At 44.2% G+C, this 27,251-nt stretch overlaps 1 protein-coding gene across 1 annotated transcript in view; it reads left to right on the top strand.

Moving 5' to 3' along the window:
- The window catches only part of LOC119463446 (katanin p80 WD40 repeat-containing subunit B1-like), a 171,883-nt gene that overhangs the window by 64,403 nt on the left and 80,229 nt on the right, over window positions 1-27,251 (top strand). The window contains 7 exon segments of the mRNA XM_049668221.1: window positions 11,170-11,270; window positions 13,111-13,152; window positions 15,837-15,920; window positions 16,674-16,861; window positions 21,771-21,921; window positions 25,443-25,573; window positions 26,259-26,312. Coding sequence (XP_049524178.1) covers window positions 11,170-11,270; window positions 13,111-13,152; window positions 15,837-15,920; window positions 16,674-16,861; window positions 21,771-21,921; window positions 25,443-25,573; window positions 26,259-26,312 — 751 coding nt within the window.

Raw genomic sequence — 27,251 nt, 5'->3', positions numbered from 1 at the left:
GCGGTACGGAAGGATAGTGTCCATTGTGGAAAAAGGTTCGCGTCCGTACAGGAGAAAGAAGGGCGAAAATCCCGTGGTCGTCTGCGTCGCGGTATTATAAGCGTAAGTCAGAAATGGTAGAACATGGTCCCATTTGGTTTGGTCGGATGCAACGTACATGGCCAGCATGTCGCCAAGAGTTCGATTAAAGCGCTCGGTCATGCCATTGGTCTGCGGATGGTATGCAGTAGTGGTGCGATGAATAATGCGGCATTCTTTGAGGAGAGCCTCGATGACGTCGGAGAGGAAGACGCGGCCTCTGTCACTGAGTAATTCCCTGGGAGCTCCGTGGCGAAGGATGATGTGGCGCAGGAGAAACAAGGCGACGTCACGTGCAGAAGCGCTGGACAAAGGGGAAGATTCCGCATAGCGCGTAAGATGGTCGATGGCCACGATTACCCAGCGGTTGCCGTCTGATGTGGTTGGCAAAGGTCCATAAATGTCGATGCCTACTCGATCAAAAGCACGTGCTGGGCAAGGCAAAGGCTGCAATGGAGCGGTTGAACGACGAGGGGGATCTTTGCGGCGTTGGCAAACGAGACAGGAGCGGACATATTGACGGATGAATCGGTACATCCCTCGCCAGTAGTAACGAAGGCGTAGACGCGCGTATGTCTTTAGTACACCTGCATGTGCGCACTGGGGATCGTCGTGGAACGCTGCACAAATATCCGAACGTAGATGTCGAGGGATGACAAGCAACCATTTGCGGCCGTCCGGGAGGTAGATACGACGGTATAAGAGCCCGTCGCGAATGGAGAAGTGATGGGCTTGGCGACGTAAGGCGCGATTGGTAGTGGTTGTCGATGCGGTGGACAAGAAACTGAGCATTGACACAATCCAAGGGTCTTTCTTCTGCTCCAGAAGGATATCCGTGGCAGCAAGGGAAGACTCGGACAATGGGGCCTTCGGGGAGGTAACCTCGTCTGTCAGTGGCGAACGAGACAAGGCATCCGCATCCGAGTGTTTTCGGCCAGAACGGTACAGCACTCGAATGTCGTACTCCTGCAGTCGAAGCGCCCATCGAGCAAGACGACCGGATGGTTCTTTTAAGGACGAAAGCCAGCACAGCGAATGGTGATCAGTAATCACGTCAAATGGGCGGCCATAGAGATACGGGCGGAATTTGGTTATGGCCCAAATTATAGCCAGGCACTCTTTTTCAGTTACTGAATAGTTCAATTCAGGTTTAGTGAGTGCACGACTGGCGAAGGCGACGACGTACTCATCGAAGCCAACCTTTCTCTGAGCAAGAACGGCACCAAGGCCGACGCCACTGGCATCCGTGTGGATTTTTGTTGGAGCGCTTGGGTCGAAATGGCGCAGGATTGGGGGAAACGTCAAGAGACGACGCAGCTTCGTGAATGCCGCATCGCAATCTGGTGACCAGGTCGACAAGTTGTGGTCACCACCAAGAAGCTTCGTCAAAGGTGCTATTATGGTGGCGAAATTGCGGATGAAACGGCGGAAGTATGACGCTAACCCAATGAAGCTGCGCAGGTCTTTCAAGGTCTTTGGTCGCGGAAACTGGGAAACAGCTTGTAGTTTCGCCGGATCAGGGAGTACACCTTCTTTCGACACGACATGGCCGAGGATGACCAGCTGCCGGGCGGCGAAGCGACACTTCTTCAAGTTAAGCTGGAGGCCAGCATCGGCTACGCATGTGAGGACGCGTTTAAGTAGAAATAAGTGGGAAGGAAAGTCCGGTGAAAAGATGACGATGTCGTCCAGGTAACAAAGGCATATCTGCCATTTGAGGCCGCGCAAGATGTTGTCCATCATTCTTTCAAATGTGGCAGGCGCATTACACAGGCCAAATGGCATCACGGTGAATTCAAATAAACCGTCGGGTGTGATGAAGGCCGTTTTTGGGCGGTCTGACTCAGCCACAGGCACTTGCCAATACCCGGATCGCAAGTCTAAAGATGAGAAGAATTCGGCTCCTTGAAGGCAGTCTAGCGCGTCGTCAATGCGAGGTAGTGGATAAACGTCCTTGCGGGTGATCTTATTGAGGCGCCTGTAGTCCACGCAAAAGCGAATTGTGCCATCTTTCTTTTTGACAAGCACAACAGGAGAAGCCCAGGGACCGTGCGAAGGTTGTATGACACCGCGTTGGAGCATGTCTCCAACGTGCTCAGCGATGACGTCACGCTCCGTGGCGGATACACGATACGGCCTCTTGCGTAAAGGCGCATGGTTGCCGGTGTCGATGTGATGGACAACAGTGGAAGTGCGACCTAAGCGAGATGGTTGGAGGTCGAATGAAGTGCGAAAGCGGTCAAGGAGATTGGCGATCTGGGCGTGCTGACTTGGAGTGAGGTTGGGATCAATACATCGGGAAAATGTTGGGTCACATGGCGGCGTCGGAGGAGAAACTTGAAGGGCCAGAGCGTCAACCTGAGGAGAATCCGGGTCGTCAGGCACATCATAAAGGAAGCTTGGCTCGATTGCATCAGCATAACCAAGACACTCATCGTGGAGCAGTCTAGCAGTGCAAGGAAACAGGTTCGATACATAAAGTGCGCTGGAACCTTGTCGAATGGCAAGAAGGGCAAAAGGAAGCAAGAAGGGATGACGGCGAGCAACAAGTTTAGACGGCGTGAAAAGAACTGTGGAGTCGGAAAAGCCAACGCAGGATACGGGCACAAGTGCGGCAGAGTATGGAGGAATCTCGGTGTCGGCGGTGACGAGCACACGACCGGAAGCGTCATCAGTGTCTTCAAAAACGTTGGGGCCGAATGGCGACAGAGCAAGTTCAGCACGGGCACAATCTATAACGGCACGATGAGATGACAGAAAGTCCCATCCTAAAATCATGGCATGGGAGCAGCGGGGCAGAATAGCAAACTCAACACGGTATAAAGTGCCGCTTATAAGAACACGCACGGTACACTTCCCTAAGGGTTCAATCGGCGCCGCGCTTGCTGTGCGTAAGGAAACAGCAGAATATGGCGTCGCGACTTTTCTTAGTTGAAGACGAAGCTGATTCGAAATCACTGATATTGCTGCTCCCGTGTCTACAAGCGCATGGACGACAATGTCTTCGGCATAAACTTCAAGGACGTTCGCAGGAAAAAAATTAGGTCTTGAGCAGTTCGTGGAGATCGCAGTTCTTGCCTCCGGAACTGCGTTCCTTAGTTTTCCTCTCGGAGAGCTTCAGGGCGGCGGACAAGCGGCGACAGAGAACGCCGACGGGGTGACGGAGACCGACGGGTATTGAAGCTTCGGGAAGCAGGAGGTGAGGCTTCGAATTGCTGAGCGGCAGAAGCGGAACGGAACGCCGAGTCGAAACCGTTGCTTGGTGCCCTCGGAGAATCCGAAGGATACCACCCGCGCCGGCGGCAAAACCGTGCTACATGCCCAGGCAGGCCGCAAAAATAACAGATAGGGCGGTTGTCATGAGTGCGCCATGGATTGAGAACAGCGGGCTGAGACTGATGGATATATTGGCGAGGTGGGCGCACGGGCTGCTGTGGCGGCCAGTAGCTGCTTGGAGGCGCATATGTTGCAGCTACTTGCGGAGGTGAGGGAAAAGCGCTGGTAAGTCTGGATTGAATAGATGCAGACGGAGGCCTTGGATTTGCGACAACGGCAGCGTAGGTAAGTGGAACAGGCGTAGGAGGCGATTGATGAGCAAGTGGCACGGCGCTAGCGACTTGGTCTTGTATCACCTGACGGAGATCAGGAGACAAGGGTGACTCCGACACCTGACTGGCGGGCAGAAGAGAGAGCTGGCGGGCCACTTCTTCTCGTACAAATTGCTTGATTTGGTCGAAGATTGCTGTACTGGAAGAAGTAGCACTGGCACCGTCACCCAGAGATGAAAGCGCGACGTCCGGAGCGGAAGCTCGGCGCGTAGAAAGCCGTTGTTTGCGTAGCTCTTCATAGCTCTGGCAAAGTGAGGTGAGGTCGTTGACCGTCTGCGGATTCTTTGCCAAGAGCATTTGGAAGGCGTCATCGTCGATGCCTTTCAATATGTTCTTAATTTTGTCATCTTCGGACATATCTGGGTTGATACTCCGGCAAATGTCAACTACATCTTCAATGTAGCAGGTAAAGCTTTCGCCCGTTTGTTGGGCACGACAGCGAAGCTGTCGTTCAGCCCGAAGTTTACGCACAGCAGGGCGACCGAATACTTCTTGAAGTTTCGTTCTGAATGCTGTCCAGGTAGAAAAGTCAGCCTCATGGTTGCGGAACCAAAGATGGGCGACCCCGGACAGGTAGAACGGTGCGTAACCAAGCTTGTCAGTGTCATTCCATTTGTTGTGGGTACTCACTCGGTCGTACGATGACAGCCAGTCCTCTACGTCATGATCGTCAGTGCCATTGAATACGGGAGGATCCCGTTGGCGTGGCGCACCAGGACAGACGACCGAAGGCGGTGCCGGGGGTGGATCGGTAGGACGAGTCTCCTCAGGCATGGGAGATGTGACAGGGATTGTCCGGCTGCGGACATCCAGGTTTGCAGCAGGTCCAGCACCTTCCACCAAATGTTACGAAGCACTTGGGGAAGTTAGCGTTCGCGACTAGCACGATAAAGTAGCGAGAGGTAGCACAGCCGATCGAGCACGACACAAGGCTTATGTCTCTCGTCGTTCTCTCACACAGACACATCCCCACTGCTCCTTATTTCACAGTACAGGTATAATTATTTCAAAACGCCGTTCCATTGTATTCAGGGATTATGAGCATGTTGTCGGAGCAGAGAGGGGGCGTCGAAAAAAAAAAGCACTTTTTACGTGTCAGTTCTTCAGCTATATAGCTAAATCCGCACGGCCGACCGAATCGCTGATTTACGATTACATGGCGCAGTGGCACCAAATCTAGTCGCGCATGAGCATCGCTATAGGTAACCTCAGATGTAGTTCCCTTAGAAATTCCACCGGCATGTAGAGCATGCAGTGAGCATGCCGCGGTCACGCACCAAGCGCACTAATTACCGTAATATCCAGGTGTGGAGAATACAGGTCTCAGCACAAACGTGTCTTTTGTATTTTCCTGTTCTTCTGTCCAAAATACCTCCTCGCAAACCCCACGTACACAAGCCTGTTTTGCTTGCGTTGCCGAAGTCCTGTACCATGGATGGAATGGCCCGGTTGATCCCAAGTTCCCCAAACCAGAACGAGGAGTTTCACCACAAGAAAGCACCTGAGCAAGGCGAAGACGTGGTAATGGATACAAATATAAGAAAGCAGAGGGTAACTATATAGATGAGGTGGTTTGGAGGCGCATGTATATATTGTCTCTGCGTTCTTGATTTGCCCCTACTTTTCTGCCATAATTACAAAGCTCGTCGGGCAGATGCAGAGAGAGATTTCAGCGTTCGCGCCACTTCGCTTATCAAGCAGCCATCTGCAGCTCCTAAACAATTCCCGTGTTGCTAACACTCCGAAAGTGCAGCTTTCGATAACTCACGTTGTCATTATGCAGCTATAGGAAAGCCCCGTTTGCATGCTTTAGCAACGGGGGCAGAGAGTGAACCAGTTACCGCAGCGAGCACATCGGCGGTTTCCCGAGACGCATTGATCGCTTCCCAGAGAACCGCTCCGGCTTTCGAAAGCAGCGAGCTGGTACATGTACACCATGCGGCGGTGATACCTCGAGCCGTGCGTTTTGAAGGGTCTCTGATACGATGCAGCTGTTGCAGCTACAGGCGGTGAGCGTCAGCCACCACCTCTCCGGAAACAGAAGCGTAGCTATGCAATAATTTACAACGGCATGTCTAGAGCCTTCGTCACAAAGTAAAAGGCCCTCGTGCAAGAGTTGGGAGCGCGTGCGAGAGCATGGTTTCCTCTGCCTCAGGTACTGCACTTTTAAATAAATGCGTACCCGCCGCGGTTGCTCAGTGGCTATGGTGTTGGGCTGCTGAGCACGAGGTCGCGGGATCGAATCCCGGCCACGGCGGCCGCATTTCGATGGGGGGCGAAATGCGAAAACACCCGTGTACTTAGATTTAGGTGCACGTTAAAGAACCCCAGGTGGTCCAAATTTCCGGAGTCCCCCACTACGGCGTGCCTCATAATCAGAACTGGTTTTGGCACGTAAAACCCCATAATTTAATTTTTAAATAAATGCGTAAGCATTTCTATGCCTACATAACGAGGGTAACTATGCCTATCCGTCACGTAAGACGATCGCTTTCAAGATAGGGCCCGCAGCATCGAGCGAACTGACCGTCGGGCTGCCTCTCGCTTCAACGCGAACTAATCGGCGAGAACACAGCGCACACGCAACTATCAGGCGTACTCTGTGACTCTGTCCCCAGCGCAGATCGCCTTCAAGATAGGGCCCGCGCGGCCTCGCAATACGCCGCCGGATTTGATTGATTCTGGGGTTTTGCGTGCCAAAACCAGTTCTGATTATGAGGCACGCCGTAGTGGAGGGCTCCGGATTAATTTTGACCACCTGGGGTTCTTTAACGTGCACTACAACGCAAGCACACGGGCGTTTTTGCATTTTCGTCTCCATCGAGATGCGGCCGCCGCGGCCGGGATTCGATCCCGCGATCTTGTGCTCAGCAGCGCAACGCCTTAGCTGATTAAGCCACCGAGCCGCCGCCGGAGTACGTTTGATCACTGTTCGTAATTCGACGCAGATGGTTAAGGCGCTAAAGAGCGATAACGGCTTATAATGATAGGAACGTCATCAGCGCACCTGGCGCCGCCACCTGCAGTAGTTTGCTTGCGTCATCAATTCACCTTGCGCCGCCGTCCGCAGCAGTTCGTGTCGCCGCAGCGCTGTCGTGTATACTGGTCGGATCAAGTTTGGTAATATCGATAATGGCACCGGGCTGCGTGGGGATGAGCAAGTGGCACAATGCTTACGCATACTTAGACAACTCCCAGAGGAGTTTCTGCGTGAATTTTTCATTGGTGTTTTAGTAGGTGAATGTGCATAGAGGCGCCGGCCGTTGCGGGCAAACTTGTAGTTTATATAAATTCCCGTGCTTCCAAAACCACGACATGATTATGAGGCACGCCGTAGTGTGGGACTCCGAATTAATTTTTACCACCTGGATATTTTTAACGTGTATCCAATGCACGGTACTCGAGCGTTTTTGCATTTCGCCCCCATCGAAATGCGGCCGCCGTTGCCGGTAATCGAACCCGCGACCTCGTGTTTAGCAGCGCAACTCCATAGCCACTAAGGCCACCACGGCAAGCTTTTTGGTGACAGTCCTTATGACTGCACACATCTTTTGCCGATTATATGCTGACAGCTCTCGTTTAGGATGAATCATGCACTGCACTGACCGCCAGAACTCAAGCGTTACCCAGTGACGTTTGGTGCACTTATTTTTTCTTTCGTTCTTTTTCACTTTGAGGGTGCCGTGAATGAGACATCGTTGTGCAAATATATGCAGCGGTTTTTCTCTTTTCTTTCTTTCTTTCTTTCTTCTTTCTTTTTTTAAATAAGCAGTGTGCGCCTTGGTGCAGCGGTCGTGTTTATGTGCCCTCGAATTCGTGGCGCCTTCTCGCGTCAGCCGAAGCACATGGGTGGCTAAAAGCGGTTGCGTTTGAGCTGGCCGCTGAGAGCCGTATGTTCTCTCGCGCATTTCTTATGCTCAATGAGATTGCGTTTATTTTTGTACTTTTTATTTCTGTTATGGTTATATTTTTAGAGTGCGCGCTCGAGTGTACGCCGAGCGCTCTTATACGACCTAGCCGGCATATGCGAAGAGCGCGATATCGCCATCTGACGTTGCCTTTTCTAGAGCGTTTGCATAATCTCTAGCCTTCACGGAGTCAATGCCGTTGGGCCTCACGGTCTTGTTTATGTGCCCTCCGACACTTGAACTGCCGACCCTCGTGACCGAGAAACCGAGAGCGTATACGTAACGGGGCCTCGCGTTCTATCACTAAACCGGGTTACAGTAAAAGCAGTTTAAGTGCGCGGCAGAGTTTGTTTTTATTTTGTTTTCGAACAGCCGTTACGAACTAGGAAACCGGCCGATCGTATTCGTTGGTTCGTCACGCTTTGGTTTCAGGTACGGCACGACTGAAGAAAAAATGAAGCTTATATACACGATCTATTCAGCGACCTTGCGGTACCCGGCATTCTAACCACTACACCACGGTCGCGTTGCGCAAGCAGACTGATAACATTTGCATTTGGCACTGGCAAACGCTGTCGGTTTTCGGAGATCGCGTGCACCATGACACAGGGTTCGAGACACGGTGCTTGTGACGTACGTTGGAGCACGTGTACTACTGCATACTCTTCCGTCGCTCTGCCGGCGTTCGCATTGATCTGCGCATGCTGTCTGCAAGATTCTCGCGTTCATGCAGCAAACGCGCACGCGTACACGCACGCACCTGCTGCTGCTGCTGCTGCTACGTGCAGGGTAGGGTGAGGGTGTCATGTAGTTTTCGGGAGCTTGTTTTTACAAGCTAGTTTCGTTTGCATCGTGACGTCATGATGTCATGGTACACCTGCTCTCCCCGTTCCCGCGTTCACTGCGATTGCCACATGATAGCGCAAACAGGAGAAGCTCGCTCAGCACTGTTTATTTAATTTTTTATTGCGATAGCAATTGTATGAACACTCCAAGCGCATTTTTGCCGTCGCCGTCTTCGTCGCCGTGAGGTTCCGTATAGAAGGCGGCCGGAAGCGCGCGCGGTCTTCGTTCGCGCGCGAGGCACGGTGAGGAGGCGACGGTGGGGGGGGGGGGGGGGGGTGCGTTCTGCTATTGCGGCTGCTGCTCACGAAGCTGCCGCGCGGCCGCCTATCTTGAAAGCGATCTGCGATGTGGCCGAAGTGTGCGCCCGCGGGGGGCCTCATCTTCAAAGCGATCTGCGATGGGTACAAAGTGCAAGCGCCGAGTGCCGGTAGCTTCGTATGCGCTGTGCTTTCGACGTTTAGTTCGCGTTGAAGCGAGAGCCAGCGCGAAGGTAAATTTGCTCGCTGCCGCTGGCGCGCTTTCTCACTCCAGCGTTTTGACTAGTTTACGTGGTCATCGAACGAGATGTGTTCATGTTTACTTGTTCGCGCGTGACACCGTGCTTGTTTATTTAGTTAGTAAGCGAATATTTACAACTTTATATGGCCGATAATACTACTATACTTACTTCATATAGCTGTGTACTAATTTGCTATCGCAATCGATGCCTCGCCTTTTAAGCGAAACTGCGACTTTTTTTTTATGAGCAGCATAATCGTACCTAGCTGTTTGGCTGCACAACGTCAGCAAATTTTACTCTTTCATGACTTCCCGATAGTGTCGATGACGCCAGGTCCGGTATTTCGACACCAACACTAGCATAAAATTTAAAAATCTTATAAGTGCTTCTTAACCTTCATACTTAATAAGTCTGATCCTTTTACTTGTGAGAAGCATGTAGTGGAGTTTTAGATCTTCAATAATGTGTCAGTATTACTTGGCTGAGTTTCTGTTGTAAAAATAGGAATTGTTCTCCAAGCTGTAGTGCACTGGTTCATTGAACTCACCTTTAAATGAAAATGCAGTGACTGAAAAGACTATAAAGTGGAATCTCGTTGATACGATTCTGCATAATAAGTTTTTCGGGATAATACGTTTTTGTTCATTTCCCGGCCAGTGTCTTAGGAACAATATATTTCGGATAATGCGATTTTCGGATGATACGTTTTATTTACCGGTTCCCGTGAAGGTTGTATCAACGAGATTCCACTGTACATGCTTACTAGACCCCAGTTCAACTACACTCATAACAAGGGAAAGCAGTGACTAATGTATTCAATGTCTTGAACAACTGTCAACTCTGATAGACCGCTATATGGTCATGAAAGCTTTCTGGCTTAAAAACATGAAACTCTCTTGGAATGGGCTTATTAATTGCGTTTTGAAAGACTTTCATTCAGTCAACTCCCGTTAATTGGACTTGGGGTAATTCGACTTTTTCCTTAATTCAAACACATTGGAAAAACCCAGCAAAAAACCATAAATTGCTATGGAAGGAAAACTCATTTAGTTAGAATGCGAAAGCATATTGCTCCGATTAATTTGTCCCCCCACTGGTGCCCCCTCATGTGCACAGTGGTTACAAAAGTCTTGAAAACACAAGAAATTCAGAAGACACTGCTGGTTCCCTGGGCGACAACAGTGATGGCAGCAACCTGTCCTGCAGTGATGACGATGAGTTGCACTGTGCCTTGGGTGATGTCTCTTTTGACGATAGTGTTGAAGTCTATGGGCCACTGGCCAATGATGAAATGTACAGTTATGCTGTATTGAAGCAGTCCGTCGATGACGATGTAGTTCAAGTAATAAAAAGATTTGAAATCGTTAATTTTATCGCTGTTGGTATATTGGTAATTTCATCTTGGTATATTGGTAAATTCATCTCTCAAATAATTCAACCAAAACTTTTGGTCCCGCCTGTATTGCATTAACAGGAATTGACTATAGTAATAATGAAACACCGTAAACTAATAGTGTTGTGAATGAACTCTGTGAAGCCTTCAAGAAAACTGTTTTCATGTAGGCTGTCAGCGTAGCTTTTAAATGTTTCTAAAACGACAATTGAAACTAAAATTGAAATGAAGCAGTTAAACATAGGTGTCAAAGTAACTGCTGAGAATGGGCAGTTGGTTTGATTTGTGAGAATATTGCTCACTAGCATAAAAGAGAAAGATAATGTACCGATAAGATGGCTAGAAACTTTCAACAGGGGCACAGAAACGTGTGTGTAGTCAGTTTCCTGTGCTGCTTATTCCTTTGTTGTTAACTTAGTGTGCATTTTATACCCAAATGCATGCAGCTGAAAAATGTATATTTTTCAGTATTATTTGAGACCCTGGATTGAGTTGTGAACACTGGATAATTGCATATTATGTATATTAGTGTACCTCGTAAAGATGTGACGTATCATTGGATGTTTGATTCACATTTGTCAACCTAAAATTTTATGCATTCCATGTTTGTCTCGTCTGTTTGTTATAGAAGGAAGTGGGCATTAATTTAGCATGCCAGAATTACCTTGCACAGTTGTGGTGTTGCACAGATATGCTTATTATTGGCTGTATGTATAAATCAAATGTTGCTGTATATCGCAGATAACTGGCATGTAAGGTAATTGCTTGTTATGTTATGTTTACTTTTTGATTTTTCTTAGTAGGACTTCTTTTCTAATGTATTTGTGCACTTTGCAGTGGTCCGGACACTCACAGGTCACAAGGGAAATGTGCGATGCATGGATTTTCACCCTCACGCAGAATTTTTGGCATCAGGGTCAATGGACACTACTATAAAGGTATTGTATGAGTATTTTCTTTCTCTACCTAATCTAAATCATGCATCTGCTACAGTTCTAACCAACATCCCTGTTAGATTTTCCTTCCAAGCTGCAGATGGTGTGTCACTCATTGGATTGCAGTTTTCTACATTTTCAAGTTAGGTCATGTTGTACACCACATTTCATTTTGGTTCAGTCTCAAAACATTTGGCGAAGTACAGTCACCACATTTGCAGTTGTGCAGTAATTTAGCAGTACTTTATCTTTAACCATGGCAGCACTCGGCACTAAAAAAACCTTTTGTGATATCTGAAACCATATAGCCTTGAATAAATACTAGGGATGATACTCAACCTACTGAACCTGAAACGCTGAAAAGTTATTTACATTGAAATTTTTGCTCAATTGAGATTTCTTGGCTTAAAAAAAAAAAAAAAACGAAGTAATTTGTTTCATTGACAGACCTATATGGCAACATGCCCTAAGTGAGCATCATGTAAGATTTCAGTAGAAGTCAGCCAATAATTAAACTGTTGCGATGTTCCCTGAATTTTTGCAGCGAATTGCATTAGTGATTTGCATTAGTCATGCTTCGAGCGTGCAGTGTCTTATAGTGATGAGATTTACTGATGAGATTAGATTTACTTGGATGAAACGCCACCATGTGGCATATGAACTAGCGTGATCGATTCTGTTAAGTATGTGAAGTGTACAATAATCTTGCAGCGTACAACATCACCACTAGCTTTTCATGCTATAGCAGAAAGCTTTCTTTTATTAACTGTCATAATTTTGAGTCTAAGAGGCTTTGCATCCTTGGCACTTTTTTCCTTGCCAGTGTCTTAGAATGCTGAATGCCCAGTAGACTTTGAAAAATACATCACATGTAAGGATGTACAAAGAAGTACCGCCCTGCCCGCCCTACAACACCCTTCATATCTTCCTGTGCAATTTCAGGGTGTTAAACCCCCACAATTGATTTTTTGCTGTACCTTTATAAAATCCCAATGACTGTTTGTGGTCCACAAAATCTAATAAGTTAATAAAACCTTTTAAATTGAGCAGTCGGTGTCAGCTCACAAAAGCTCATGCCTGTTCTGCTTTATGTGTTCTTGTGCAGCTGATATGAGCATGTCACAGGCATCAACAATCTACCGTCAGCATAAGTTGAAACATGAACAGGAAATAACTGATCAGAATTATTGTTACGCATATTTATGTGCAAGTGCGACGTTTAATTGCTCCGTAGCCAGTTTATGAGCATGGAGTAGTCCCAAGTGTACATCTTGGTATCTTAAATAAGTCAGTGTTACAAATGCAGGTGTATCTGGAAATGGAACAACGCATAGGAGTAGTTTCGGAATTGTTTGCATTTGAATTTATGCTGTTGGCACATGGGCGCTGATGAAATAGAGGTTCACTTTACTTGCTACATTATAGTGCTGTTTAAATGCTTTCTACCACTTTTAAGACCAGGTTTCCTCCTTTTCTGTAGCTTCTTTAATGTAGCTTCTTTAATGTTTGCTGTTTATCAGTAGAGAATATTGACTTTATTTGTTACTTTCTCATTTTACATTCAGTTGATTTTGACAACCCTTAATTGTGATAGGCTCTAAAACAAGATGAAGTATATATGTACAAAATGGGCCTAGTTACTCATATCTTGCATGGCTTGAATGTTACCAAATTTGTGTTTCATGGCTCTTAAAGTTCTGCTATACTGGCTGCTTTTACCGGTGGTGATGCAAGTTGATGTTCACATTAAAAGACATAATGTATATGTAAATTAGATAGAAGATATGTGGTATATTGCAATACATTATGTTTCAATAATTGTTCTATTTTTGTTCTCTTCTAGCTTTGGGATACAAGAAAAAAGGGATGTATATACACTTACAAGGTATGCCTAATGTGATTTATACATGACTTTTTTTACCAGTTTTTATTATATTTGACTGTAAAAGCACCTTGCAGTAGAAGTTTTTTACATTTTGCTAGTTTTGAATGATAGTTTTAAATGACGCTCTAATTTTTATTCAGATCTACCGTTTCTTATTTATTAAAGGGAGTAGTTGCAGAAGATGAGATGCAAATGAGATAGCACATGTTAGAGTACAGAATAGAGCAAAGCATGCTGACTGTTCACTGTTAGAAAATACCACATACAACTTATGCTTCTTGATAGGTACTGTAACTTACTATCTTTTTTTTCAAGTTAGTTCTATTGTTGAAAATTGCAGATGTAAAAAGCAGTTGAAGGAAGCATTCACGTCACAGTATTGTCAACATGACTCATGCTATCTCAATGTGAGGGTGTCGGTTTTAATGTGATGGCATTATAGGCGAACTTCACCTACTTGGGAGATAGACGATCTTCACCTACTTGGGAGATAGACGAACTTCACCTACTTGGGAGATATCTAACAGAAAATATGGGCTGATCCTGAAAGAAGTGCAGTCGAATACAACATCTCAAAGTGCTTGCTGTCTGTCACAAGGCAAGAATGTGAGAAACTGGCACATGACGGAAGCGCCAATGACTTTGACATGAGAGAATCATGCATGAGATTATGGCTTAGTGGTTAGATTCCGACCATTGGGCTGCTGTGCTAGAAGACAGAGATTCGATCCCATTGTTGGTTAAGCATTTCTTTATAGTATTATAGGCGTACTTCACCCACTTTCACCAACTTTGGAGGCGTCTAACAGAAAACTGTAGGTGTGTTGGATATACATGAGTGCATCACAGTGTACAAACAATCGCAAGTTTGTAAGAGATCCAAGGTATAGAAACATCACTTTGTTAAATGAAAGTGTGCAAGCTTGCCTGTGATGCACATGCGCACAAATGTCGAGGCATCACAATTATGACAATCTAAGTGCGCTGTCTCATATTTAGAGGTATTTAGAGGGTTAGTGGTGCTAAGGTTCTAGCCTAGTTTTTCCCTTTCATTTTTATGCTATATGCATTTTGTTCAAACTTGCAAGTCCTGTAAGTCATTCAAAATTAATTTTAATGTTTGTGTCCTATCTGCAGTTGAGGCTATCAATGTCAAAAACAATTCGTAGTGCTCCTATGACTTGAGCTTGAGTTTCCAGGATTTGGAAGCCATTGCATTCATTAATGGCATGTTCCTGTCATTCTCTGCCCTTTGTTCATTTGTTGAACTGTCCAGTTTTATCAGTCACGGAACAATTAGGTCAGTTTAATAATGCTTTAATCTCACTGCTGTATGACAACTATGATAGATGATGAGGGCGCTACTCTGCATACCGAAGTCATCTCGGTATCTGAGCAGTGGTTTTATTCAGCTGGCATGCTCCTGGCAGTTCAATTTTTACATCCGTAGTTGTGTTTTGTTTAGTGATGTAACAAGGGCAAAGAAAAAAACCACTTGGCAAAAACTATTATTGCTGAAACACCAGATTCCTGTGAAAGTCCGGAGCTTCATTCTCGGAGCTTCACCTTGAGCATCACGTTGATAGTGGCATGAAAATAAGATTGCAAGCTTGGCTACACTCTGTCTCATACATAGTAGGCAATGCTATGAAGGCCAGATAGTCTTTTCTCATTGCTCACTATCAAGACCAAAAATAGTGTGCCACACATGAAAGAAAGACATAGGTGGGTGTTATGTAGTTTCAGGTAATGTGAAGTCTAATACTTCTATGTCACTAGCCCCACCCACTTTTGTTGTTTAGACATGCTGGCACTTCAGCGCTGACAATATTCAGTGTGCAGTCAGGCCCCCACTGCAGTTCACTGAATTTTTAGATGAGGCCGCCTCCCCCCTCCCCCCTCCCTCCCCCTCCTTGAGGCTGCCCTGGATCCCCCCTTGGCACAGAGGTGCACAAATAATATGTGGTTTGGCTTAAGCTGATGTTCACAAGTTGTAGTAAAGTGTGTGGAATGCGTCTTCTGTGAACGCACTACTTGTATAGATTTTTTTTTATTTATGGGGTTTTACTTGCCAAAACCACCATCTGATTATGAGGTATGCCGTAGTGGGGGACTCCGGAAAATTTGGACCACCTGGGGTTCTTTAAAGTGCACCTAAATCTAAGTACACGAGTGTTTTCGCATTTCGCCCTCATCAAAATGCGGCCGCCGTGGCCGTGATTTGATCCCGCGACCTCGTGCTTAGCAGCCCAACACCATAGCTGCTAATGTATAGCTTCTGCAGTGTTGCATTGCCTGCTAAGTATGAAATGGGATATAGTCTGGTTTGATTCAGGGTTTACAAAACCAGGTAAAAGATGAAAGGCAGAATGAAAAAGCATGAAATGATCACTCACTTCATGCCTTATTTACTCTATGCTTCATCTTTGCACTAGATTTTTGTGTCTGCTAGCATGGAAATAAAGCAGCAATACAGGGTGCATGGCAACATATACATGCAGTACTAGCCTTTTCTCTGAGCAAGGACAGCCTGTAGTTTTTATTGGCGTTTACTTAATTTGTAGGGGTTTAATTGCCATAGTATAAGATCACATGGATTTTTAGTCGATGCTCTCGTGCATTTTATTTGGTATGCTTCGTTACAAGCATGTCGTTTGTCTCCCACACTTGATTTCTCTATGCAGGGTCACAACAAATGTGTGAATAGCCTCAAGTTCAGTCCTGATGGGCGATGGATTGCATCAGGGAGTGAGGATGGCAGCGTTAAGGTGCGTTGCTAGCACATGCCCACTTGCTGACCTTGTTATATCTACATATTGAACACACACATAACTCTCTAGCACATGTTTGAATGCCATATTATATTTAACAGCTTAATGGGAGGATAAGACATGATCCATGTTGAGTCTGTACTGGTGTTCTTGGTGTTTTTGTTACTGTTTTGCCCGTTCTTTCAGAAATAAGGAAATGCTGTGGAAAACAAAAGTAAGCAATTGTGCCTTGAAGGACATCCTTTAGTGATGTGATATGAGTTGTTTCCAATTTGTGTTTGTGGTTCTGTTTTCTGCAGTGCATGGAAGGTATTGTATTTGACTTATTTCATTAGATTGAAAGCGTATTCATTTATATGTGTTAAGTCATTCAGTTACGTTAAATAGCTGAGAAGCAGGACTACTGCAGAGCTGTGATTGAAGTTGTAACTGCTTTTATTACTTTTATTACAGTATTTCGAAGGTCACATTTTAGTTACTTAAAAACTGTATGCAAGTTAGCTCAAAACAAGACCGAAGTTGAAAGTCGACAATAAAAAATTTTTTTCGTGGTAACGATGGTGTTACCATTACAGAGCAAGCAGTCTCGCAAATAACAATATTTTTGCCTCGATGGCACTACTTATTTACTCTTTGGCAGGTATTTATTATTCTTTAGTTGGTGTTTGTTTCTAGACACATCATGTGTGAAGTATTGGTGTTTTCATTTCCTGGCCTGAATTGCCTAGGATTGCAAATTTCACTATGCAGCTTTGGGACCTGCCTGCAGGCAAGATGCTGTCAGAGTTTCGGGACCATTGTGGGCCTGTAAATGATGTCGACTTCCACCCTAATGAGTTTCTCCTGGCAAGTGGCAGCTCAGACAGCACAGTCAAGTTCTGGGACCTGGAGAACTTCAATCTTGTCTCTTCTACTGAGGGTGACTCTGGTGTTGTCAGGTACAGTGAGCTTCCACTGTAGTTTTGTTTCAAGATGATGAATTTGGTTCCTTTACTAAGCCCCCCCCCCCCCCCCCCTCCCCTCTTCCTCCTGCTCCTCAAGAAAAATGATAGTGAAGTTATTCGTGAAGCATTTCTAAATATGGGGACTACTTTCTCAGTGCTGTCGAACAAGTTCTTACCTAACTGAATTATCTTCTTTTCACAAGTATCTTGGTCACAGTTACTCCCACTGGCATTTACCTAAAACACTGTAGCATTTGTTACATGTTACTTAATTCAATTTCATCGCATATGCACACCTGTCATTATTTCGGTTTGTTGTCTAATGTTGTCCAGTGTGTAAGGCAAGCTATATAGAAAATAAATCAATTGAAAATTGAGCTTTGGAAGATATTGAGTACTCCTAAAGAAACTCACTTTTCTATCCTTCATCAAAATAAATATGAACAGGATATTACTGTGTGGGATCATGTTGCGAGGCTTAGTGGAACAGCCAGCCAACTTGGACGTCTTCTAAAATTGTGCACATTAACTGATGTGCTATTCCATTGATAGAACTCGGTGTCTGATTAACAAATAAACCAAAACTTCTAATTTTATTTAGACAGGGAAAGTTTGTCACATTTCCCAGAAGCATGAGGTTTATCACATGACCACAAACTGGCATATATGCTGTGCGTATAGCTGAACATTCTGTAAACACACACATTTATATGCAGTCTCTGTAAATGTATCCAAGAAGCCAAGAATGATTGGGCGAATAAAGCAGGCAACACTACAGGCAAGCAAGGAGATGGATATAATGAGAACTGAAGCGTTCAGAAAATGCTAAATGCTGACTTCGGTGACTAAAATTTCAGTGCAGGTGCTTGCCGTACTGGAGGCACTTATCGCAACTCTTTATATATTTTTGTTACACATTGCCTTTTCTTGGTGCCTGTGCTGTTTACTCTGGCAAAGCTCACGCATCAGCTTCTTCTTTATGCTTTTTTCTGAAGTTTTGCTTGAACTAGTGACTGCGAAGCCATGAGCTGGAACTTGGTGGTGGCTTCATGGGTGACATTTCTGAATGCTTATCAACAGAATGTTGAACTTGCTTTCTCCATCGTGCATCATCACTCATCACACCTTCTCGTCTCCATTCCCCCTCACCCTATGCAGAATAGCAGGCTAGAGCACCCTTGCTGAGGCCGACCTCTCTGCCTTCTTCCAAATATTATCTCTCTCTCTCTCTTGTAAATGTATATGTAATTCTTATTTTTGACTTCTGAATTTTAAGTGCATTTTCTTGCCAGAAAACTCCTGTAGGTGTATATGACAGCTGCATGTCAGCTGCCTGTAGTGTAGCTGCCTGTAGCATGTCAGCTGCCTATAGGTGTTGCATGACAGCTGCATGTCAGCTTGAGATTTGGCAGGCATAGCCCTTAATTTGTTTGAAGCGTAAAGTTGCTGTCACCCAAATGGCAGTGTTAACTAGCTTTGTGAAACAGGAAAACTTGCAGTTGAAAATTGTTTTGGAAAATTTTTAAAGCATCTTCAGTAGCATCACTGTGAGAATAGATTAATATTTCAGTAAGTTTCTGTCGATCTACAAAGCCTGGGTATTTAAATTTGAGCTGTCGATCCCTTCACAGCAGCTTTTGTAGCGATGCCTTTCCGATGCTAATGCCTTTTCGCACTTTTCGCGCTTGGTCACTGGTCAGAGCGACGGTCCGCTCACGTTATCAACGGGATCAGCCGGCTATGAGCGGTGGATGATAAGACTAGTATAGAATAAGGCATAAGGCATTGCTACAAAATACCGGCCTCTGTAACATCTCTTGTCTATAGCTTTTCCTTTAACTTTCCTTTGCTGTCCATCTCCTTTTGCGTGGCAAGTCTCTTCAATCGGGATATATGCATCGCCTGTGGTTGTTGACCAATCACGTGCACACAAACCATATCTATATTTTCTTTTTTGGTACATCAACCAGTGAACATGCTCTGCTCAGCCATTTGGACAAAGCATCCACTGGTGGCCTTTTATAATCTGTGAAGGGATTAATAAAGTTTATTGGCACAAGGGCCACACGTGGCCAAGGGACACCAAGGCCCTGTAATGGGTTGTTAATGGTACATGACCTGTGAAATTTGAGGGGTGGATGAAACACATTTTTCATCATCATCAGTCTATGTTTATGTCCACTGCAGGACTAAGGCCTTTCCCTGTGATCTCCAATTTCCCCTGTCTTGAGCTAGCTGATTCCAACTTGCACCTGCAGATTTAACTTCATCACCCCACCTAGTTTTCTACCATCCTCGACTGCGCTTCCTTTCTCTTGGTATCCATTCTGTAACTCTTACGGTCCATCGGTTATCTATCCTTTGCGTTACATAGCCTGCCCAGCTCCATTTCTTTCTCTTAATGTCAGGTAGAATATCGGCTATCCCCATTTGCTCTCTGATCCACACCACTCTTCCTGTCTATTAATGTTAGGCCTAACATTTTTCCTTCCATCACTCTTTGTGCAGTCCTTAACTTGTATATAGTTGTATTATATAGGTGTGCAGTAGTGCACCCAGGATCTCTGCCGGGGGGGTGGGGGGTGAAATTTTGTGGTCGAGGGGGGGGGGGAAACAAGCACATTACATAATATGCAATTTCCTTGCTTTAGCCAGAGGAATCCAACAGCAAATAAATTGCCTCATAATTACAATAATATAATGACACCAATGATGATGACGATGTTTATTTCTTCAGCGTTATGCTCAAAGTAATTTAAAAGTGAAGGAATAAATGCAAGACAGTGATAGAGTGTTTTTGTTAATCAGTAAAATTCGACCTCAAGCCACCTCCTGAATTGTAATGACAATATGAACAGAGCACTCTAGGTACATGTTGGACTGGTGGGGCTGGATGCGTGCAGGGGGGGGGGTTACCAACACCTGAAATTCCCGCCCCCCGTCGGTGCGCCACTGTAGGTGTGTATATATATATATATATATATATATATATATATATATATATATATACACAACACAGTTGTATATTGACCCTTTTCGCGGCGATCCCGTGGGCGCTGCCATGTTTGATCACGTGGTGACGCGTCCATTGCTTGCCTCAGTTGCCTCCATTGCCTCCGTGTTTACAATGGATGTGCATGACGTCCGGTGCGGCTCAGGAGACCTCTGTTTGAGGGGATATCATCGATGCTTACTGGGTGGTCGACATAAAGCTTTGACCACAGCTTCAGAGGACATCTAAAAGCGCTTTCGATGCTCATTAAGATTTGTCCAAACAGCGCGGGCAGCGTATATCATGCTTGTTCTAAAAATTAGTCTAAAACTCTATGCCAAGCTATCCAAGCTTTTCGCTCAGGAATTGAATCAGGAGCAGTGTGTTTTCCTCTTCGTTATTTATTTGGCAAATACTTTTCTGACTAGTGAAGTTTCTGAAATAGTTTCTGACTGTGAAATAGTTTCTGACTGTGAAATAGTTTCTGACTAGTGAAATAGTTTCTGACTCAGTGAAGCTTGTCGGTGCGGTCACTGTTTGATTATTTTCTGCCTAATCGCTTGCATGTGTGCTCAGTTGCAATAGGTTTGTTCTTGCTGCACACGGGGCTTGGAACATAGCTGTTCTGTTTTTTGTAATAGCTTGTAGCAAATATGTAGTATCGTTAGTAACTCGCTTATTCCTGTGGACCGTAACGAAACAATAAGCTTCGACCATTCGTGTGTTGTCGGTGTAGTCGCTGTTACTCATGCTTTAGCACATTGATTCAAGTGTGTGCCCATTCACATATTCTTAATACATTGGCGATTGAGTGTACATACGTTTGCATGCGAGTTGGGGTAGGTGTGTGTAGATAACGTGTGCGAAATATACCATGGTGTTGTAAGCCCCCCCTCCCCTTGAGGCCAAGTTATCCCCCCCCCCCCCCATGCGTCCAGCCCCACCAGTCCAACGTGTAGCTTCAATGCTCTGTTCACAGTGCCATTACAATTCAGTAGGTGGCTTGAGGTCGACTTTGCCTCATTAACAAAAAACACTCTATCACTGTCTTGTAAATTACTTTGAGTAAAACGCTGAAGAAATAAACATCGTCATCATCCTTGGTGTCATTATATTATTATAATTATTAGGCATTTTATTTGGTGTTGGATTCCTCTGGCTAAAGCAAGGAAATTACATATTATGCAAAGTACTTGCTCCCCCCTCCCCCTGGCAGAGATCCTGGGTGTGCTACTGAATATGCCAGTCACTATTTTTCCGGCCAACTACTGCAAACGTCCTCAATCCACCGCTCCACATTTTACAGCATGATTGGAGTGCAGTGGGCGAGCGAAAACACAGTTTCATTTCCGACAGCTGATTGCACGGAAACGGCAGAATTGGTAATGGTTTCGTATTCATGTGCTGTCGCTGAGGCAACGTACGGCGTGCCGCCAAAAGTGCCATCTCGTTTCTCGTAAACAAACTGCTCTGCGAAAAGGGTCAATAGGCCTAAAGACATTCACTGTAAGATACATAAAATAAGATACATTTTAAAAATATGACGACACGCGATGTGTGCTATTAGCATAAAATTTATTATGAAGAGAGGATAAAGTAAAATATGCCACTGCTAGTAGCACACTGCTTCACTGGGCCCCTTAAGCACAAGAGCCTGAAGGCTTGCGTTCTACAAAACGCTACTATCGCAGCAGCAACCTCTGTTGAGAGGATGTGCTACGAATCTCTTCGCACATCTGCATATTGATGCATCGTGCACATCGTGACACCTAGGGTGAGAGTTCATGATTCACGGGTTTTGTAGAACCCTTTAAATTATGCAGACAGTTAGGCAACAATGCATTATCATTAAGAACTTTTTTTTTTTGTAATCAAAAGCACCACACACATAACATGTTTTTTTTTTTGCAGGTGTGTCTTCTTCAACCCCGATGGTGCCTGCCTTTTTAGTGGTGCGGAAGACTTCCTGAAGGTTTACTGCTGGGAGCCTGTAAAAACATGTGACACTCTGGTCATGGGATGGAATAGAGTGGCTGACATTTCTGTCGCTCAAAACCAGCTTGTGAGTTTATATTTGGTCTTCTCCTTACGATTCATCCCTTTTGAAAAGTTTGAACTGAAGAAAGCTGTGACTAGCTTTTGTCCTTATATGCATACACATTTCTGTTCTTCAACCATTGAATTTTAGTTATTGATTGTATTGACTCAAATACATACTATTATCTTCTTGTTGGACTTCACATTGCTGTTGCATACTGATAGCAGCATTCACAAAATGTAAACATTAAGGCATAACCGGGGAAGGTTAAATACACCCCTCCTCCTTCTGTAACCAGGAAGGTCTATATTTTGTTTACACAATCTTGGATTATTCCTGTGCCCATCAGTGCCATCTATATTCTTACAATTTGTGTGATATGCTATACCTAAAGATACTAAGAGGTTCCTGCTAAATTGTTTCATTTGTGAATAGTGTTAGGAAAGACATTCATGTATATTACCATGGTTCAACAATTACGTTCGTGCACTCTCAAACAGCAGTCAATTTAAAGGAAAGCGTAACGTGAGTGTTTCCTTTGCAACACATGGTAATCAGAGTCAGAATTGAAATCAATGACTGTCCTAGCTTTTCCACCCTGTCACATTAACGCACATTTTGTCGGAGAATCCGAAGCTGCAGATGCGAATTTTAAAATTCAGTGCACAGATGAGATCGCCATAGTTTTAATATAGTGCAATAGGTTGATTTTCTTGCAAATTCTTGCATCACAAATTTACTAGCTCCAACCTATGTCTCTCTGCAAGTTTTTCAGACATCCTCTGGTTCACACTTTGCTCTGCATGATGTAAACAAATTTTATATTTTAAACAAATGCCATATGGGTGCAGTTGCGCAGTTTTTAAAACTTTTGCTGTTAAAATCTGTGCACCCATATATCACTTGCCGGTGTACACCTCTTGAAATTCATTATTTCAACTTTCAAAACCAAGGTAATCAGTTTCAGGTGGTGTGCAAAGCAGTTGATATTGTGGAGCAGTTTATTTGCAAAAATTCTTTGCTCGGATGGGATCAACTTGCATATGTGTTGAGAGTGCCAGTGTCTAGTTTACGTTTTATCACTAGAAGGACACTTTCTATTTTGTAATCATTTAGTCCATTCCTTGAATGTATATGCAGTGTTCCCACTCCTGCGCCAAATGCGCCAGATTGCGCCATACGAGATTTCCTGTGCCATCCTGATAAAAATACACGATTTTGCGCCGAAGTGCGCCAAAATTAGTGACTGCGCATTACGTATGTGGCCGCAGTGGCCCACAGACGTGCATAGCGCACATGACTAAAGCGGCTTCATAAATCGAACTTCACGTTATCTATACGTCGGCGACCGATAATTCGGGCTCGATAGGAACCGCCTAAAAGTCCAAATAATTGGGAGTCAGAAATATCCAAATTCGCCAGAAAAGAACAATTTATTCCGCCAGTGGCTAAAAAAAAAAAGTACCTTATCCTCGTTTGACCACTTTCGGGGATACGTTCACTTTCGTGGGATTTCACGTCACTAGCGTCAGTCGGCATACTTGGTAGTGTGCCAGGAATGCTATCATCCGTCAACTTGTCCAGTGCTAGTCGTGCGAAATGTCGTGAAAGTGAAAGTATCTCGGAAAGGGATCGTCCAAAAATAAAGCCGAAGTTTGTCAACGCGTTCCTGCGCGCACATACACTTGCCTACGATCTGGTCAGTACGCATCTCTACTTAAGTCGCCGCGACCGTGTCGCTAGTTAACACGTCAATGAATAAACGCAGGACGTGCGGAGCCAACCCGAAAAAAAAAAATTAAATTATGGGGTTTTACATGCCAAAACCACGAACTGATTATGAGGCACGCCGTAGTGGGGGACTCCAGAAATTTGGACCACCTGGGGTTCTTTAACGTGCACTTAAATCTAAGTACACGGGTGTTTTCGCATTTCGCCCCCATCGAAATGGGGCCGCCTTGGCCGGGATTCGATCCCGCGACCTCGTGCTCAGCAGGCCACCATAGCCACTGATCAACCATGGCGGGTTGGAGCCAACGCAAATGCACTCCCGAATGGCTTGCTGGAGTTCGCTTGCCCGATAGTTTGGGCGCGGTCGGTGCTGGATTAAGTAGGCTTCGCTAGTTTTGGTTTCCAGGAGGTGTCGGCGACATGGCCGACCACCATGCTGCGATGATGCCAGCGACGTATCAGCGCCAAAATATTGCTATTTCCGCTCAACTCGGCGGTCAAATTAGCACGCAGTCGGGCAGGCGGAGTCCGAATTATATAGAATGGCGTACCTTAAGGTGTCCGAAATTTCGGTCGTACTTATACTTTAAATTTATGGGCCAGTGATAGTGCCTCAAAGTAGTCCGAATAATCGAGCTTGTTTGAATTGCTGGTGTCAAAATAATCGGTCGATGCCAGTTGTGAATCGGCCAGTTGCTGAACAGAGGCTTCAGCTTTGCGAGGAAAAACAGACCATTGAAAAGTACCTGGTGTCGTCTGAAGCAATGACTGAGCGTTACGAGGGGCTCATCAAGGCTGGCCTGGCTCGGAAAAGAATTAATGACATTGAGTCTGACCAGGTGTGAGTCTGACCAGGTGTTTCTGACTGATGCTTGAGCCTTGTTGAAAACATAACAAAGTGTCGGCTGTTAACGAAAAAATCATATCATGTAAAAGGCAACATCTCAGCAGCTTCACTCAACTTGAAATAAACTAATTACAGCACACTGTGTGAACAGGTTTGTTGTCTTCATTTAAATTAAAGGGAAACTCATGTATTTAGAGGCAGAGCAACATTGTTTTATAGCAAGCAAATACTTTCTGGAATAACGCTTATCAATTTTAAGTGTTGGAAATAGCTTAGGACGTGTCCAGCAGCTGGAATTTATTAGCGCCAATGTGCTCCGAAATCTGTATCTGGGTTCTGCGAACTGCTCCAAAATTAAGATTTTGCTGCTCCAAAAATTGCTCCAAAGCTCAGTTTGTCAGTGGCACCACTGTATATGTCTTAGCTTGTAATATTTTATTATTTATGTTTTATCTCTTGAAGGACACTTTCTATTTTGTAATCATTTGGTCCATTCCTTGAATGGTAGGCTTATATATATGTCTTAGCTTGTTATATTTTGTTATTGCCAGTGTCTAGTTTACGTTTTATCACTATAAGGACACTTTCTATTTTGTAATCATGTGGTCCATTCCTTGAATGGTAGGCTTATATATTTGCCTTAGCTTGTAATATTTTATTTTACTTATGTAGATTTCTACCTTTCTACCTTTCATGTGCCTACATCCCTTGTAGTAATGACAAAGTGAACATGTACCTTGAATATATACTTTTAACAGCAACCATTGGTATCTCACTTTATTGTAAATATGTGCTTATTGTAAACATAAGTTTATGTAGTTCTGGTGCATAAGCATTGAACTTGTTGCAGTTTGTTGTAAGGGTACCCTTGCATCATGCTTGTTGCAAAAGGTATAACTGGTTCATGCTGTTTATATTTCAAAATTTTATTTACAGCGATTACATCCTAATTTGTTTCTCTTTTCAGATTGCTGGAGCATTTTCCTTAACAAATGTTGCTGTATATGTGATAGACCTCAATAGGGTTCAACCATTTGGAGGGATGCCAAATAACTCTACCGTGCCTCAGTACATTACCCCCAGCCCTTTCAAAGCAGGGTGAGCTTCTCTTCTTTATTTTGTGCAGTTGCACAGAGGTGCAATTGACCTTGCTGAAAGCACTTAACAATTGTACACAATGTTAAGTTTGCTACTTTTGCAGCATTCGCCACTTGATCTTGTAATCTTGCTTCATATCCAATGCCTTCTGCTTGCATGTGCAGATTTTTCACCTTGAATGCCTGCTACGTTCTGCAGTAATGACTATATAACACTGCATCCTCTGAATACACAGTTACTTTTCTTGTTCACTATCTTGCTTGTATAATGATTGTTTCACTAAGAAAAGCAATTTTAAACAACTTATGAACTGGTATGTTTATTATTCACGCACAGAGAATTGCACAAATTAGCAAAGATAAGTGCTGATATCAATTATTTTAGGTACGATCTGCACCTATATCAAAGCTCATGTATGCTCTTTCAGTTGAACTCAGTTACTGAGTTCTGCTGGGCAGTGGTTGCTTCATTAAATTTAGGTTTCTGCAGAATTGAAACAAACAAATGCGATGTTTTTAAGTGCACTAGAAAATTTTCAAGGCTCACTTGCATAATAATATGAAATACATTGGAGTGTATTTTGGTTTATGAATCTAATATTGTTCCAAGAATCAATTATGAGGATGCATTTGTGACTTTCACTAAGTTACTTAAAATATGTGCACGCATACCTTGCTATTTCCAGGTCTCATATCCGGAGAAGCTTCTCTAAAGATAAGAAGGATGCAGCTGACTTTCAGTAAGTTCTTGACAGAAAACTTTGCCTGTATGTAGAGCAAACAATCATTTTGACCGTTTGACCAACAATATTTGAACAGTAGTTTAACTGAACAGCATTAGTAGCAGCACACTTTTTGTCATTGACTAAGCAGCAAATTTGGTGTTCATTATTTGTACTGTTTCTTTGAGTTCATTCTGTGGAAATTAATGAAATTAAAGTCAGTATACGCGAGTGTTCTTATGACAGTATGAGGGTTCAAAAATTTTTGAAGATTAAAATTTAATTTCACCACATTTCTGGCATCTGTAGAAAAATAAGAGCGTACACCTTTAAAACACATTGAGAATTTTCAATTCTTCAGTGAGTTTTATGTAGTTTACAGAATGTGGACTCTATATGAAAACTCTCTACAGGAAGGTCAGATATGAAATTATGAACGATTTCATTTCTGATGTACTTTAAAAGAACCTATCCAGCCACTTGAAGAATATGCCTGATGTGAAAAACATTGCGAAAAACAATGGAAGAAATGAACCCGCTAACCGACGACATATTGATACCGAGAGCAAACATCTGGTCGTCTATTTTCGAACTGGTTTTACTAAAACGCTTTACGCATAATATTCAAACTTGCAGCACATGTTCAATATGAAGTGTTTGAATTTGTATGTGACATGTTTTAAACATAATTATTTTTATTGGTTCTTTTACTTTTGATTTGATAGGTTAATTGGCATATGCCTGTTTTCAGTTTTCTGAAAAAACTAGATCAGTCGCAAAGTTTATACTTTAAGGAAATTTGGGAAATATTAGGGGTGATATGGAGACAAATTTTGGAAATTTGTTGGTTAATTGGGGGCTAAATGAAAGTTGCCAAACCCTCGTGTTCGGCCTATTTAGAGGTGTTATAAGGCATATAAAGTTTCCCTGCTTCTCTGGGAGGACCAAAGACAGCAG

Source organism: Dermacentor silvarum, chromosome 1 (assembly GCF_013339745.2).
Source record: "Dermacentor silvarum isolate Dsil-2018 chromosome 1, BIME_Dsil_1.4, whole genome shotgun sequence".
In the NCBI taxonomy this organism is placed as follows: Eukaryota; Metazoa; Arthropoda; class Arachnida; order Ixodida; family Ixodidae; genus Dermacentor; species Dermacentor silvarum.
This window is presented reverse-complemented; position numbering and strand designations above follow the sequence as displayed.